A 10,776-nucleotide genomic window follows, 5' to 3' on the forward strand; every position below is an offset into this window, starting at 1 on the left:
TTACGGGACGCTGGTCGTATGCGATTGTGATTGGCGATCCGACCGTGCTCGTCCTCGCGCACCCGCTGGTCACGCTTGGATTTGTCTTGGACGTCTGGCTGAGCACGGACAACGTCGGGATCGCAACGCTGCGTGCGTCGCAGCTAAACGACCCGCTGCTTATGGTTCAGACCACGCTCTACTTGTCTCGATTGGTAGAAACACACGGATCTAGAAATGTGAGTCGATACCAGATTGATACGTAGGTCTGGTTTGCCTACGCCGCGCTGAGCCTCCTCAACGTGCAGCTCAAGCGCTGCCATCTCGAGCACCGCTTCAAGGCCGTAGACCCCACCATGGTGGCGATTGCCGTCACGATCTACAGCTTTGCATTGTCGTGGGCAGGCCAGAATGTGCCCTTGCTTATTGAGCTCTTCCAGTGGCTCTACCGCCTCCCGGTCTCCGCATCCCGGCAAAGCGAAGAGTTGGAACTCATCCTCGGATGCAGTGTCTTTACGCTCATGGTCACGATCGGTCCGGTCACGTACGGCGTCTTTGCCATGTGCTTGGAGAGTAGTTTCATACCTCACCCTCGTCTCCCTGGAGTCGGATGAAGCCTTGGATACGTAGGTGTGCTCCCCCCACGCGCTGGACATCCATACCATGCTCCGAGCTATACCAATATGAAGAACCGGGTGCTGTACACGCTACTCCACCACTGCGGCTGCTCGAAACAAAACGAGCAAGCGCGAGTTTCCCTTGGTGGCGCCGTGCACGAGGTTTTGACCCAGCACCCTCGTGACAAGCGCTGCGTCACCATGAGCTGGCGCGCGACCGACTGCTTCGTCTTGTGCTACAACGAGAATAGGGTCCTCGATACGACGTTGCGTCTGAGTTTGGTCGCGAGTGTCGATCGCACTCGTCGCGCCAAACGTGACGTCGCCCCCGATGTGACCTCGGAGCCCTCCGTCTATGTCGTGAATCAGTTGGAGCGGCACCCGGGCCCCTGGGACAGCGACTCGAGTCCGTACTATTTCGTGCACCCAGCCACGGGGCCGTCCGCGTGGTGCCTCTAGCGTTTTCATTGAACGAAACAAAGACTCACTGTATCTTCTGAAGGTATGCTTAAGATTTACGCAGGTGTGTGAGCCATCCTGTGGAGCTAACGGGATGGGATCGTGCAAATTCGCTATCATCGTGGGTACGGCACTTCTCCAAAGTGCAAGAGACGATGTATCGATCTTGACAACCAACCGGCTACAGCAGCACGAATTGGAACCATACGACTTGGCTCATAAGACCTCCCCGACCACCTTCATCTCGTTGCGTCGGCAAGAAAAACGCTCGAACAAAGTGTGAACTACCACTTTCGTTGCCGTCGTCGGTCTTATTTAGATGCACCAATGGGACGGCTCTCGCGCCCACGCAATGGTTGGTGGACTTTGGTCGAGAAGCTGGTGTAGCGTGTACGTGGAGCGGGTGGCAGCGTCCAGCACCGCGAGGGATGGCGTGGGTTCGTTGCGATCGAGGCTCTCGAGCAAGCTGAGGCGGAGACGCTCGACGAGCACATTGTCCTTGTAGCAGTAGACAAAGCAGTCGGCACTTCGAAAGCTGATCGTTGGCGATTGTTTGTAGCGCGCGTTCCGACTAAAAAGGCCATAGACCGTGCCGCCGACCTCGGGCGCCAGATTTGTTTTGTCGGGGTGCGCCCACTGTAGCACCGCAAACATCGCTCGAGACTTGACACTGTTGTAGCCAAAGCTGCCAAAAGGCGATGCTGCGATCGATGACTGCGCTGTGATTCGTCGCCTTTCTATACGCAATCCAAGGAAATGAGAGGTGGGAGAAATGAACAAGTGACCAACTGGCACGGTGGCGGCGACACAACGCGCCCAGAAAGCCATAGACGAGCGGAATGAACCCAATGCTGATCGAATACAGCATCGACGGGACCGAATTCGATGACGTACTCTCTTCTGGACGCCGGAATACCAAACTCGAATAGATAGTGGTACGCTGTCAGGAGAGGGCCCACATGGCCCATCGCCCACGTCACGGCGGGGCCGTAGAATGTCGTTCCCACCGCGATGATGGTCGGGTCGACTTCGTAAAACAAGTGTTCCTTGTGACGCCGCTTGAGATCACTCGCGACCAAGCACACGGCGGAGTACGCAAACCAGACCTACGCCAAATCAGAAAGTGATATCGGATGTCGCAAACAGATGGTACGTACGGTCCGAGAGAGATACATGAACGCGAGGACCATCACGCCGACATCGGCGCTTTGCGACGCGCGGGGAATGACAAGCGAGATGACCTCAACGCTGAGCCAACAGTCCAAGAAGAAGGCGGTGGCGACGCCGGGGTGCATGAGGATGATCGCGGTCGGGTCACCGTATAGCACCTCGTAGCGCCAATGACTCTGAGCGCGGAGACGTGCCCGGTGGCCGCGTCGGCGCAACAGCGCCTCGAGATGCAAGCCGTGCACAAAGAACTTGGTCCACATGAGGTGGAGCGCAAGGAGTGAGATGCCAACGCGGTAGGCAAACTTGAACGAGTGGAACGCTGAATACGTATAGACGGCGTGTGGTGCCACCAGTGTATACACATAGTAGCTGCTAGTGTTGCTGCCGTCAAGCTCGTTCCCGGCGCGAAGCCAGACGCATTGATGACCGATGACCGTGGAAAAGTACGTGATGTACATGCACGCACCGCGGCGGTCCCACGTGTGATCGCTTGGCGACGAGTGGTTGGCGGCGGCAAAGGCACAGAGAACGTTGCGGATGCCAGCACCGTAGAAGAGAACGCTCGGTAAACCAACAAGGAACTGGTCGTGGCAGTCATCAACCGGAATGGGACTGTGGCTCATGACGAGGACATGGCGCATGACTTGAGCGTTGCGGGCGCTGTCGTCGTAAAAGGCAGCTGCTGCCGGCAGCGTCGAGGCGTTGTACGCTGCTTGCATGTGAGCAAGTGTGTGGATGCTAAAGTCCGAGTCGTTGGCGTTCGTTGGGGGCGCAGGCAGCGTTGCCCAGGGAGGAAATTCCGAGAGGTACGCCTTCATGGGCTACAAAGGCAGCATTGAGAAAGAGAACCGTCCTACGGAGGATACCATGCTGGCAATGTTTAGGAGCATGATGATGCTGACGGCAAAGGCGGTGCGATTTCGGCGGACGCCAAAGGCAACAACAGAGGTGGTCGAGGGGCTGATCTGGGCACGTGACATGGGCTCAACACGAATGTTCTATTTCAATGCTGTCGTTGCGTGTCGATGGAGTTACATTTTACGAGTTGCATTTCAATAAGCTTTATGGATTGACGCAAACTGTATAGAGACAAAAGCATAGCGAGAGGTATGCCTTCATCGGCTACAAAGGTAGCTTAGGAGAGAGAGAACCACCATACAGATGCTACCATGCTGGCAATGTTGAGGAGCATGATGATGTTGACAGCGAAGGCGGTGCGATTCCGGTGGACGCCAAAGAGGATGGCCGAGGCGATTGACGGGCCGATTTGGACACGTGACATCATCGGAATACACGAATGATTCTATTTCAAGGTCGCTGCTGGCTAGTAATGGAGCTATTACTTTTGGCCACTTGGCCCCAACAAGATTTATTGATTGGTGCAAAACCAGGGTTTAATGACGGTACGAACACATAACGAAAAAGGCAACGATCGATAGCAGCCAAGATCCTCTCCCCATCCGGCCTACATTTATGGACTGTTTTTTGTAATACATGATAGAACGAGATTCGTATCCCGCCAAATCGACCGTTTTCTACTTCCAATTCACGCATTGGATCGCTTGCGCTGTCCAGTGCGGCTGTTGGTTTGTATACAAAGCTGCACTGCTCATCACAACACGGGCAACATATACAAGTAGACAATTGCGGTGCTGCGATCGAGGCGCGAAACCATGGTCACGAGATATTAAAGGCGCAATCATAGAGCGACCGCCGTGAGTCCCATAAGTCGACTGGGATGGGCTGAGATGCTTCAAGAACAGAGTCAAATGCCGAGCTTGCTATGGTTCTCGCGATTTCTGTCCGTGTCTGCACAACTGCCCATATGTCGCCCGCCCTTGCCGCGACAATCACCAGTACTCGGATTTGATTTATACATGTCCTAGTGCCTTGCTTTGCCGTTCAATGGTGTGTGCAATCTCAATGGCTGTCGGGCGGTGCTCTGGCGCATGCGCAAGGCAGGATTGCGCCAGAGTGATCACCCACATCGGTGTCGACGCCACAAACGATGGAGAGATTGTCCCTTGGATCACGCGCGACATGATGGCCGTGTCCACAAGCGGATGGCCTGGTGCAAAAATCCTATGTTTGAAGGATGCGAAGAAGATCGTGTACCGTTCTCGGAGCGAACGTCGGCGTACGGGATGTCGTGGGTGCTGAGCTCCGAGAGCACCATTCCGAACGAGTAAATGTCGGCCGACGTCGAGTAGTAACACTCCTGGAGAACCTCGGGTGCCTACTCTCCTCTGTTTGCCTATTCAAGGGAATCGGAGCAGTACCATCCACCGATACGTGCCAACTCCGATCGTCATGGTCTCGGTCGTCATCTCCTTCGAGACGCCAAAATCCGTGAGCTTGGTTCCCTAACACCAACCCTCTATACTCAACACATGTATCATCCACCAAGTGCGCCGTACCTTGATAGCGTCGAGGAGGATGTTTCGGGACTTGAGGTCGCGGTGGATGATGTTCATCGTGTGCATGTAGACGAGACCTTCGGCGATCGACAGCATGCAGGCCGCTTTCTCGTCCCAGTAGAATGTGTGGGCGGCGTCGTCCGGAATCGACGGGGCTGTGGCCTGCAAGAGGCTGCGGAGGTCGCCCTTGTCCATCCACTCGAGCACCATCTCGAGCTCGGAAGGTGTCCGCCAGCTCGCACCCAGTAGCTTGACAATGTACGGGCTCTCCATCCTGTTGCAGTACGAGTCAGCTATGCACGTGTACACTGGTCGACCGACATGGAAGCGAGCTGAATCTCAGCGACAAAGGTGGCGACGTCGGCTTGCGAGTGCTTTCCTGGCAATAAGCTCTTGATCGCGACGGGTTCTCCTAGGCCAATGGCATTGGCACGAGCGATGAAAGTGACGCGAACCTTTGTACGTGCCTCTCGACACTTGGCCATAGGCGCCTTCTGCGACAAACTGAAGCTTGACGAGGGATCCTTCGTCGAGCCGCAGCATCTGAAGCGCCTACACAGAGCACAACTGAATGACGCGGCACCAAACGTTGCGTGTACGTCGAGGTACAGCGCGTTGCGCTCCATCAATATTCTACAAAGCAAGAGTCGACAAGAGAGATTCCAGAGTGTAGCGACGAACAGCTGCAGTCGACGCTGCCGTCGAGCCAGGAAAAGGACCAGGGAAGCGACGACAGTGACAAGACCGACGATGATACCAGCAATCGCACCGCTGCCAAGGCGCGAGGACGCTTGGTCGGCGCTTGTCAACGTCGACAACGGCGATACGGTCGTCGGTGGCGGCGCGGTCGTTGGTGGCGGTGGTGGCGGCAACATCGACTCTACGCGTACTACAGCGCGAATACCAACTACCGCGTCGCCTACCTGGCGTCACGCACACCGAGTATGCTCCTTGCATGACGGGTTTGATGCTATTTGGTGCCTTGCAGGTCGCCGAGACGTCGATCGTCGGCGCCAAGTCGTTGTTGTGCAGCCGCACCGTCTTGTTTACATTGAGGAGCACGGTGTACGTGTCCGGGTCGACGAGAAACGTCGTAATCTTGCAGCCCGAGAGACCGCTATAGTTGAACACTTGTGACATATTGCACGTGTAGGCGACGCGTACAATAATGTATCGGAGCGCTCGGCACTGCTCAGGGAGACGTTGGATATTGTCGTGATCGGGTTGTCGTCAAAGTTCCTAGTCGAACACATTATGTCTTGTTTTCGTGCGACATTCTTTAATAGGGTGTACGCTCGTCTCAAGCTGCGCAAGTCGAGATTCTCGAGGCGCGTAAAGAGATTGCTTCGTACGTCCCTACGCACCGGCAGTTGCGGCATTTGCGATAGATAAATACACGTACAGGTAGAGGAGCTGCGGTATGGATGCTAGGTTAGGCAGCGTCGTGAAATTGGCCTGCCGAAGCTGCCTAATGCCGACACAGGTGTGTGCCATGGACGACGACAATAGTCTCAGCACGTACAGAGAGACAAGATTGGGCGGCCACGAGGTGTTGGAGGTGTTGATCGCCACATTGTAGTTGTAGATGTCCCTAGCGGAACACGTCAGTGCCGACAATACCTGAGTCAGAAACCCACAATTCCTTGACGTTAATTGAGGTCGAGAGATCGCCAATGCCGTGCACAGAGGTGTTGTCGAACGCGCTACGCAGGTCGATGAATCAAAACGCGTTAGTTGGGCGAGGTGATGACGCACACTGTGAGATTTGCAAAGAGACTGGGGAGGTTCGCAATGTAATCGACGGGCTCGTCTACGTCCTATGAGCTTTTGTCGCTTTCTGGATGCTTTTTGGTACTGTAAATGCGCAAGACGCTGCCCAGCGCCAGGGTGGTAAAGTTCCTCGCCTCGTAAAACGTCGTTGTCTACTCAATGGAGTACCGGCTTCTTGCAAGGAAGACAATAGAGGTACCATGCATCTCTTGTCGACAATGCAAAACGGACTACTTCCGAGACACCCGTCCCGCGTCGCGGTGGCATGGAACTGGTTGATCGTGCCGCCATTGCACAAGCCTGTGGCAGCGTCAAGTGCCAGTGCAATCTACAAAGCATCATGTCGCCCTCGTGGCACCACAGAGGCCCTCGCACCAGCAGCACCAGCAACCACATTCTACGAGCAAGTGGGCAAAATGGCAAGTGAGGGGCAAGCACGATGGTAGCATTTCACACATGAGAAGACGCATTGCCGTTCGGAAATGATAGATTTTTCGCAGCAATACATTGAGTCCCCCTCATAATAATCATGCGAGCATTATATTGCGTCGACGAGTCGAGATTACGAAACGAAACGCGATGAGGCCTCCGCAAGGCTCTGTGTCGAAACACCGTTTGTCTAAACGCGCCGCACTCTGCGTGGAGTTGGTGTGTACGTGCGTCGATAGTTGCAGTAGCTTCTTGGCAGAAGCCTCATGGAGGCCGTGTCGCCAACGTCCTGAACAGGATGGGGACAACACACTGTGCCCAGGTTGGTCTATGGTAACCTTATGAATGCGCGTTTCAACATCATCAGGTACGAGTACTGCTTCGTGGCCTTTGCATCATGTCATGGCTATTGTTGCATTACTGACGAAGGTTTCAAATGACCGAGTGTTTGAGCTGCCATCAAGTCAGCCGTGCCCAAGTGCACTGTAGAGCAGGAGATGATATGTCTCGTGCCTTGTGCTGACCAGTGCACAAACCCATGCAGGGTGAAAATGCATATAAAGTGCGTTCTATAAGCGCAAAACTCCAGTGCAAGTAAGGAGCGGTGTCTTGATTGGAGTTAGAGACACCACGCACTCGGCTGCACGGGTCGCTGCAGGAGCGGGCGAGCGCACTGGGCCGACGGCAGCACGAGGACGTTCACCGAGTATGTGGACACCTCGGGTGCGTCATGGATCGCCACGTCGGCCTCGAGGACCAAGCGGTCCAAGTCATCGACGAGGCTGAGGCGCAAGCGCTCCTCAAGCGTGTCGTCGCAATAACAGTGGACGTAGCAGTCGGAGCCGCGGAAACTAATTGTTGGCCATCGCTTGTAGCGCGGTACGAGCTCAAAGAGGCGGTGCATGGTGCCACCTATGGCCGGCACGTGTACCGGGAGGGGGCTATGGAGCAAGCGAAGTGCAGAGAGCACGACGCGGTTTTTGATGCTGTTGAAGCGAAAGCTGCTGTACAGATGGAGGTCGCGCGGCGTCGAGCGCGGCTTCCCTGTCACCTTTAAACATCAAAACTAATGTAGAGGAGACGACGTACGGAGAAGTGCGTGGGAAAAGCCGTACACCACCGGGAGCGACGCCAGCATGAGCGAGTACATGGTGGATGGGATGCTGCCGTCAAACCGGTCGCGCTTGAGCGCGGTTGGAACGACGAGGTCAAACAAAGCGTGAAAGAGCTCGAGGAAAAACTCCACATTGCCCGCCATCCACGTGACCAGAGGACCGTATATCGTCGCTGCAACTGCCACGAGCGTCGGGTCCACCTCGGCAAAGAGGTGTTCTTTCTTGTGGCGCTTCAAGCACGTATTAACGCCGCATAGCGCGGCGTAGGCAAACCACACCTACCATAAGCATCGCAACGACTCGTGCCAACACATCCATCACCGTGCGGGAGAGGTAGAGACAGCCGAGGAGCATGACTGTTATCTCGTGGGCTTGGCTGGCGCGCATGATGGCGAGCGTCACAGTGTCGACGCTGAGCCAGCAGTCGAGGGCAAACATCCCTGCGATCGCGGGGTTCAGAAGGATCATGGCCGTCGGGTCGCCCCAAATGACTTCGTAGCGCCACAGATTGGTGCAGGAAGTGCGCTGATGCCCATGGTGCAGTAAGAGCGACTCGAGGTCCAAGCAATGCCGGTAGTACTTTGCGTAGAGCAGATACAAGGTCACGAACGAGAGACCGACGCGAAAGGCGAGCTTGCACCAGAGCCAGGTTGTCGAGGCATACGTTGCGATCGCCATCGAGATGGTGAGCCGATGCGTGTGTGCTACGTCGTCGGCGGTGATCCAAACGCATTGATGGCCAATGTAGAGGCCGAAATAGGTGTTGTACACACACGTGCCCCGGTTCTGCCACGCAAGAAGACGAAAGTTCGAGGCATTTGCAGCTGCGAGGTCGCAGAGCAGCGACCGAATCGACGTGGTGTAGTAGACAACGCCGGGCTTCCCGAGGAGAAAGTCTGCGACGCAGTTGTCGCGTGCGATCGCCGCGTGCGTGGTCATATCCATCTGCACGCGCACGAGCTCGACACCTGCCGCAGCGTCGTTGTGGTAGACGCACTTTGGTGGAAGCGTCGAGACGTTGTATTTGGCTTGATACCGTGCGAGGGTCGACGTGTTGAAGTCGGTAAAGTTGTCGGACGCGGACAACTGCGCGTCGCGCGTCCACGGGAGGTCCTCGGAGAGGTACGCCTTGATGGGCTACAGACATAGTATTGTCACTTCATCTCGGAAGGATGAAGGGACGGACCATGAGCGAAATGTTAAAGAGAATGCCCATGCTCACGAGAAAGGCAAACCTGTTGCGGTAGACCACGTGGCGTGGAAGCCCCGGTGCGGCAGCAATCTTAGCGGACGGCATATTGTCGACTCGCGAAATAGCACACTTCTGTCACTAAATGGCCGTTTCCAAGAAGCCGACGAGCGATCTAGAAGTCCGAGATCTAGAAGCGCACGCGTTACAAGATACAAGACTATTTTAATAGACGACCCACTTCAACAATAACAACAACCGTGTTGGTGGTCGCCATGCCCGCCTTGGGAGGGTTAAATTGTTGGGTGACAAAACGTTATTCGGGAATGGCTCCAGCTCTTTCTCGAGCTCTCATGCTCTGCGCCTGGTATAATGCTAACACGTTACAGTATGCTAAAACAAATATCGGACTTTCTTTGTTGTGTACACTCGGCTGAGGGACATGCAGACGGAGACGGGAGCGCGATCCGCGGGACAAGGTATCAACACGGCTGTTGCCCCCACGTAGTTCGGTCTTAATTGAGGAACGGACACAAAACCAACCTTCACTCGGGCTCGATGGCATCGCTTTTCAAACGTTAGCAGCGCGCAACAGCGCGTGAAAGGTACATTCGTCTTGGTGTAAATATGACGACGTTTAAAATGCATGGACCCTAACGATCGCTGCTCGTCGCAATCATCGACAAAATGATCTTCTAGTTCATCAACGGCGAGCCGCCGGTCATCGGCGCGGGTGCGCAAGGCCACCGGCTCCTTCATCAAAGTATCGTCTTCGCGCTAAAACACCAAGCCGGCCTCGGCCTCAAGCCGGCGCTTGTTACGTGGTCGGCGCGTCACCGTGGCCACTCGCTACGCTACATGCAGGCCGTGCTCTTGACGTCCCCGGTCCCGGCCTGGTCGTCACCAAGCATGGCTGTCGTTGCCAACGCCTACGCGCCGTGGGGCAACTTTGCCGACCTCGCCTTCGCCGACCCGTTGCTCCCTCGGATCCGGCGCCTGCTTACGTCGAAGGCAGTGCCCGACCGATTCAAGTTCATGCTCAAGTACTGGTTCGACATTTGCGTGGGGCCGAGCACGGTACCGGCGCCGTCGCCGCTGGTCCACGCACAACCGCTTTGGTCCAACCAGTTTCTCCCGGTAGATAGCTGTAGTTACATAGAAAAGACCACAAGATGGCACACTCGGTACGCCCGGACGATGGCCAAGATCGGGATCACTCAGGCCCAGCACGTCCACACCTTGATGCTCGCCGCCGCCCCGACGGAGACGCTCGCGACAAGAACTCAACGCCTTATCCACGCGGTGACGGCAAAGTGCCGCGGCCGTGACCTCGGCCCACACGTGATACCGAACGACAAGTGGCTTGGCTGGCTCGCTACGACGGTCGACGCCTTCACGTGTGACCCCGTGCCAAGCCCGACTCCCAAGCCGCCATGGCTGGTTCGACTTCACAAGTTTGCCAAGCCGTTGACCCTGACGACGCCCGCCGAAGCCCGCCGACATCGTGCCCCGCCACGGACGCGCTTGCAGCTACCGACCCGCCACCTGGGCGTCGAGGAAGACTTCTACGAGGCGCCTGCTGCCGTAGCCGCCGCAGCCGAGCTCCGGCTCCCCGACGCTATCTTACCCAA

At 56.1% G+C, this 10,776-nt stretch overlaps 5 protein-coding genes across 5 annotated transcripts in view; 2 read left to right on the plus strand and 3 right to left on the minus strand.

Annotated features, from left to right (window-relative positions):
• The first annotated feature begins 34 nt into the window (after window positions 1-34).
• Window positions 35-1,084, plus strand: SPRG_05661 (hypothetical protein). The gene is made up of 3 exons (XM_012344376.1): window positions 35-194; window positions 246-552; window positions 610-1,084. Exons 1-3 carry the CDS (start codon window positions 162-164, stop codon window positions 1,053-1,055), a joined length of 786 nt encoding a protein of 261 aa, XP_012199766.1. The 5' UTR covers window positions 35-161; the 3' UTR covers window positions 1,056-1,084.
• A 3,061-nt stretch (window positions 1,085-4,145) lies between these two features.
• SPRG_05662 (TKL protein kinase) lies at window positions 4,146-4,915 on the minus strand (the record flags this gene model as incomplete). The annotated part of the gene is made up of 5 exons (XM_012344377.1): window positions 4,146-4,167; window positions 4,212-4,293; window positions 4,341-4,461; window positions 4,505-4,588; window positions 4,643-4,915. The coding sequence occupies 5 exons, from the start codon at window positions 4,913-4,915 to the stop codon at window positions 4,146-4,148; spliced, it is 582 nt and encodes a 193-aa protein (XP_012199767.1).
• Window positions 4,916-5,549: 634 nt separating this feature from the next.
• On the minus strand, window positions 5,550-5,895 carry SPRG_05663 (hypothetical protein; the record flags this gene model as incomplete). The annotated part of the gene is given in 3 exon segments (XM_012344378.1): window positions 5,550-5,561; window positions 5,582-5,823; window positions 5,832-5,895. Coding segments are annotated over 3 exon segments (318 nt in total).
• Window positions 5,896-7,460: 1,565 nt separating this feature from the next.
• Window positions 7,461-9,172, minus strand: SPRG_05664 (hypothetical protein; the record flags this gene model as incomplete). Its single annotated transcript, XM_012344379.1, has 4 exons — window positions 7,461-7,885; window positions 7,931-8,234; window positions 8,278-9,093; window positions 9,143-9,172. 4 exons carry the CDS (start codon window positions 9,170-9,172, stop codon window positions 7,461-7,463), a joined length of 1,575 nt encoding a protein of 524 aa, XP_012199769.1.
• A 415-nt stretch (window positions 9,173-9,587) lies between these two features.
• SPRG_22169 (hypothetical protein) overlaps window positions 9,588-10,776 on the plus strand; it is a gene marked incomplete at both ends in the record, with an annotated part of 1,472 nt that continues 283 nt past the window's right edge. The window contains 3 exons of the mRNA XM_012344396.1: window positions 9,588-9,638; window positions 9,845-10,282; window positions 10,310-10,585. Of these exons, the coding sequence (XP_012199786.1) occupies window positions 9,588-9,638; window positions 9,845-10,282; window positions 10,310-10,585 (765 nt within the window). The remainder of the gene's footprint in view (window positions 9,639-9,844; window positions 10,283-10,309; window positions 10,586-10,776) is intronic.

The sequence above is a fragment of the Saprolegnia parasitica genome (assembly GCF_000151545.1).
Source record: "Saprolegnia parasitica CBS 223.65 unplaced genomic scaffold supercont2.17, whole genome shotgun sequence".
In the NCBI taxonomy this organism is placed as follows: domain Eukaryota; phylum Oomycota; class Saprolegniomycetes; order Saprolegniales; family Saprolegniaceae; genus Saprolegnia; species Saprolegnia parasitica.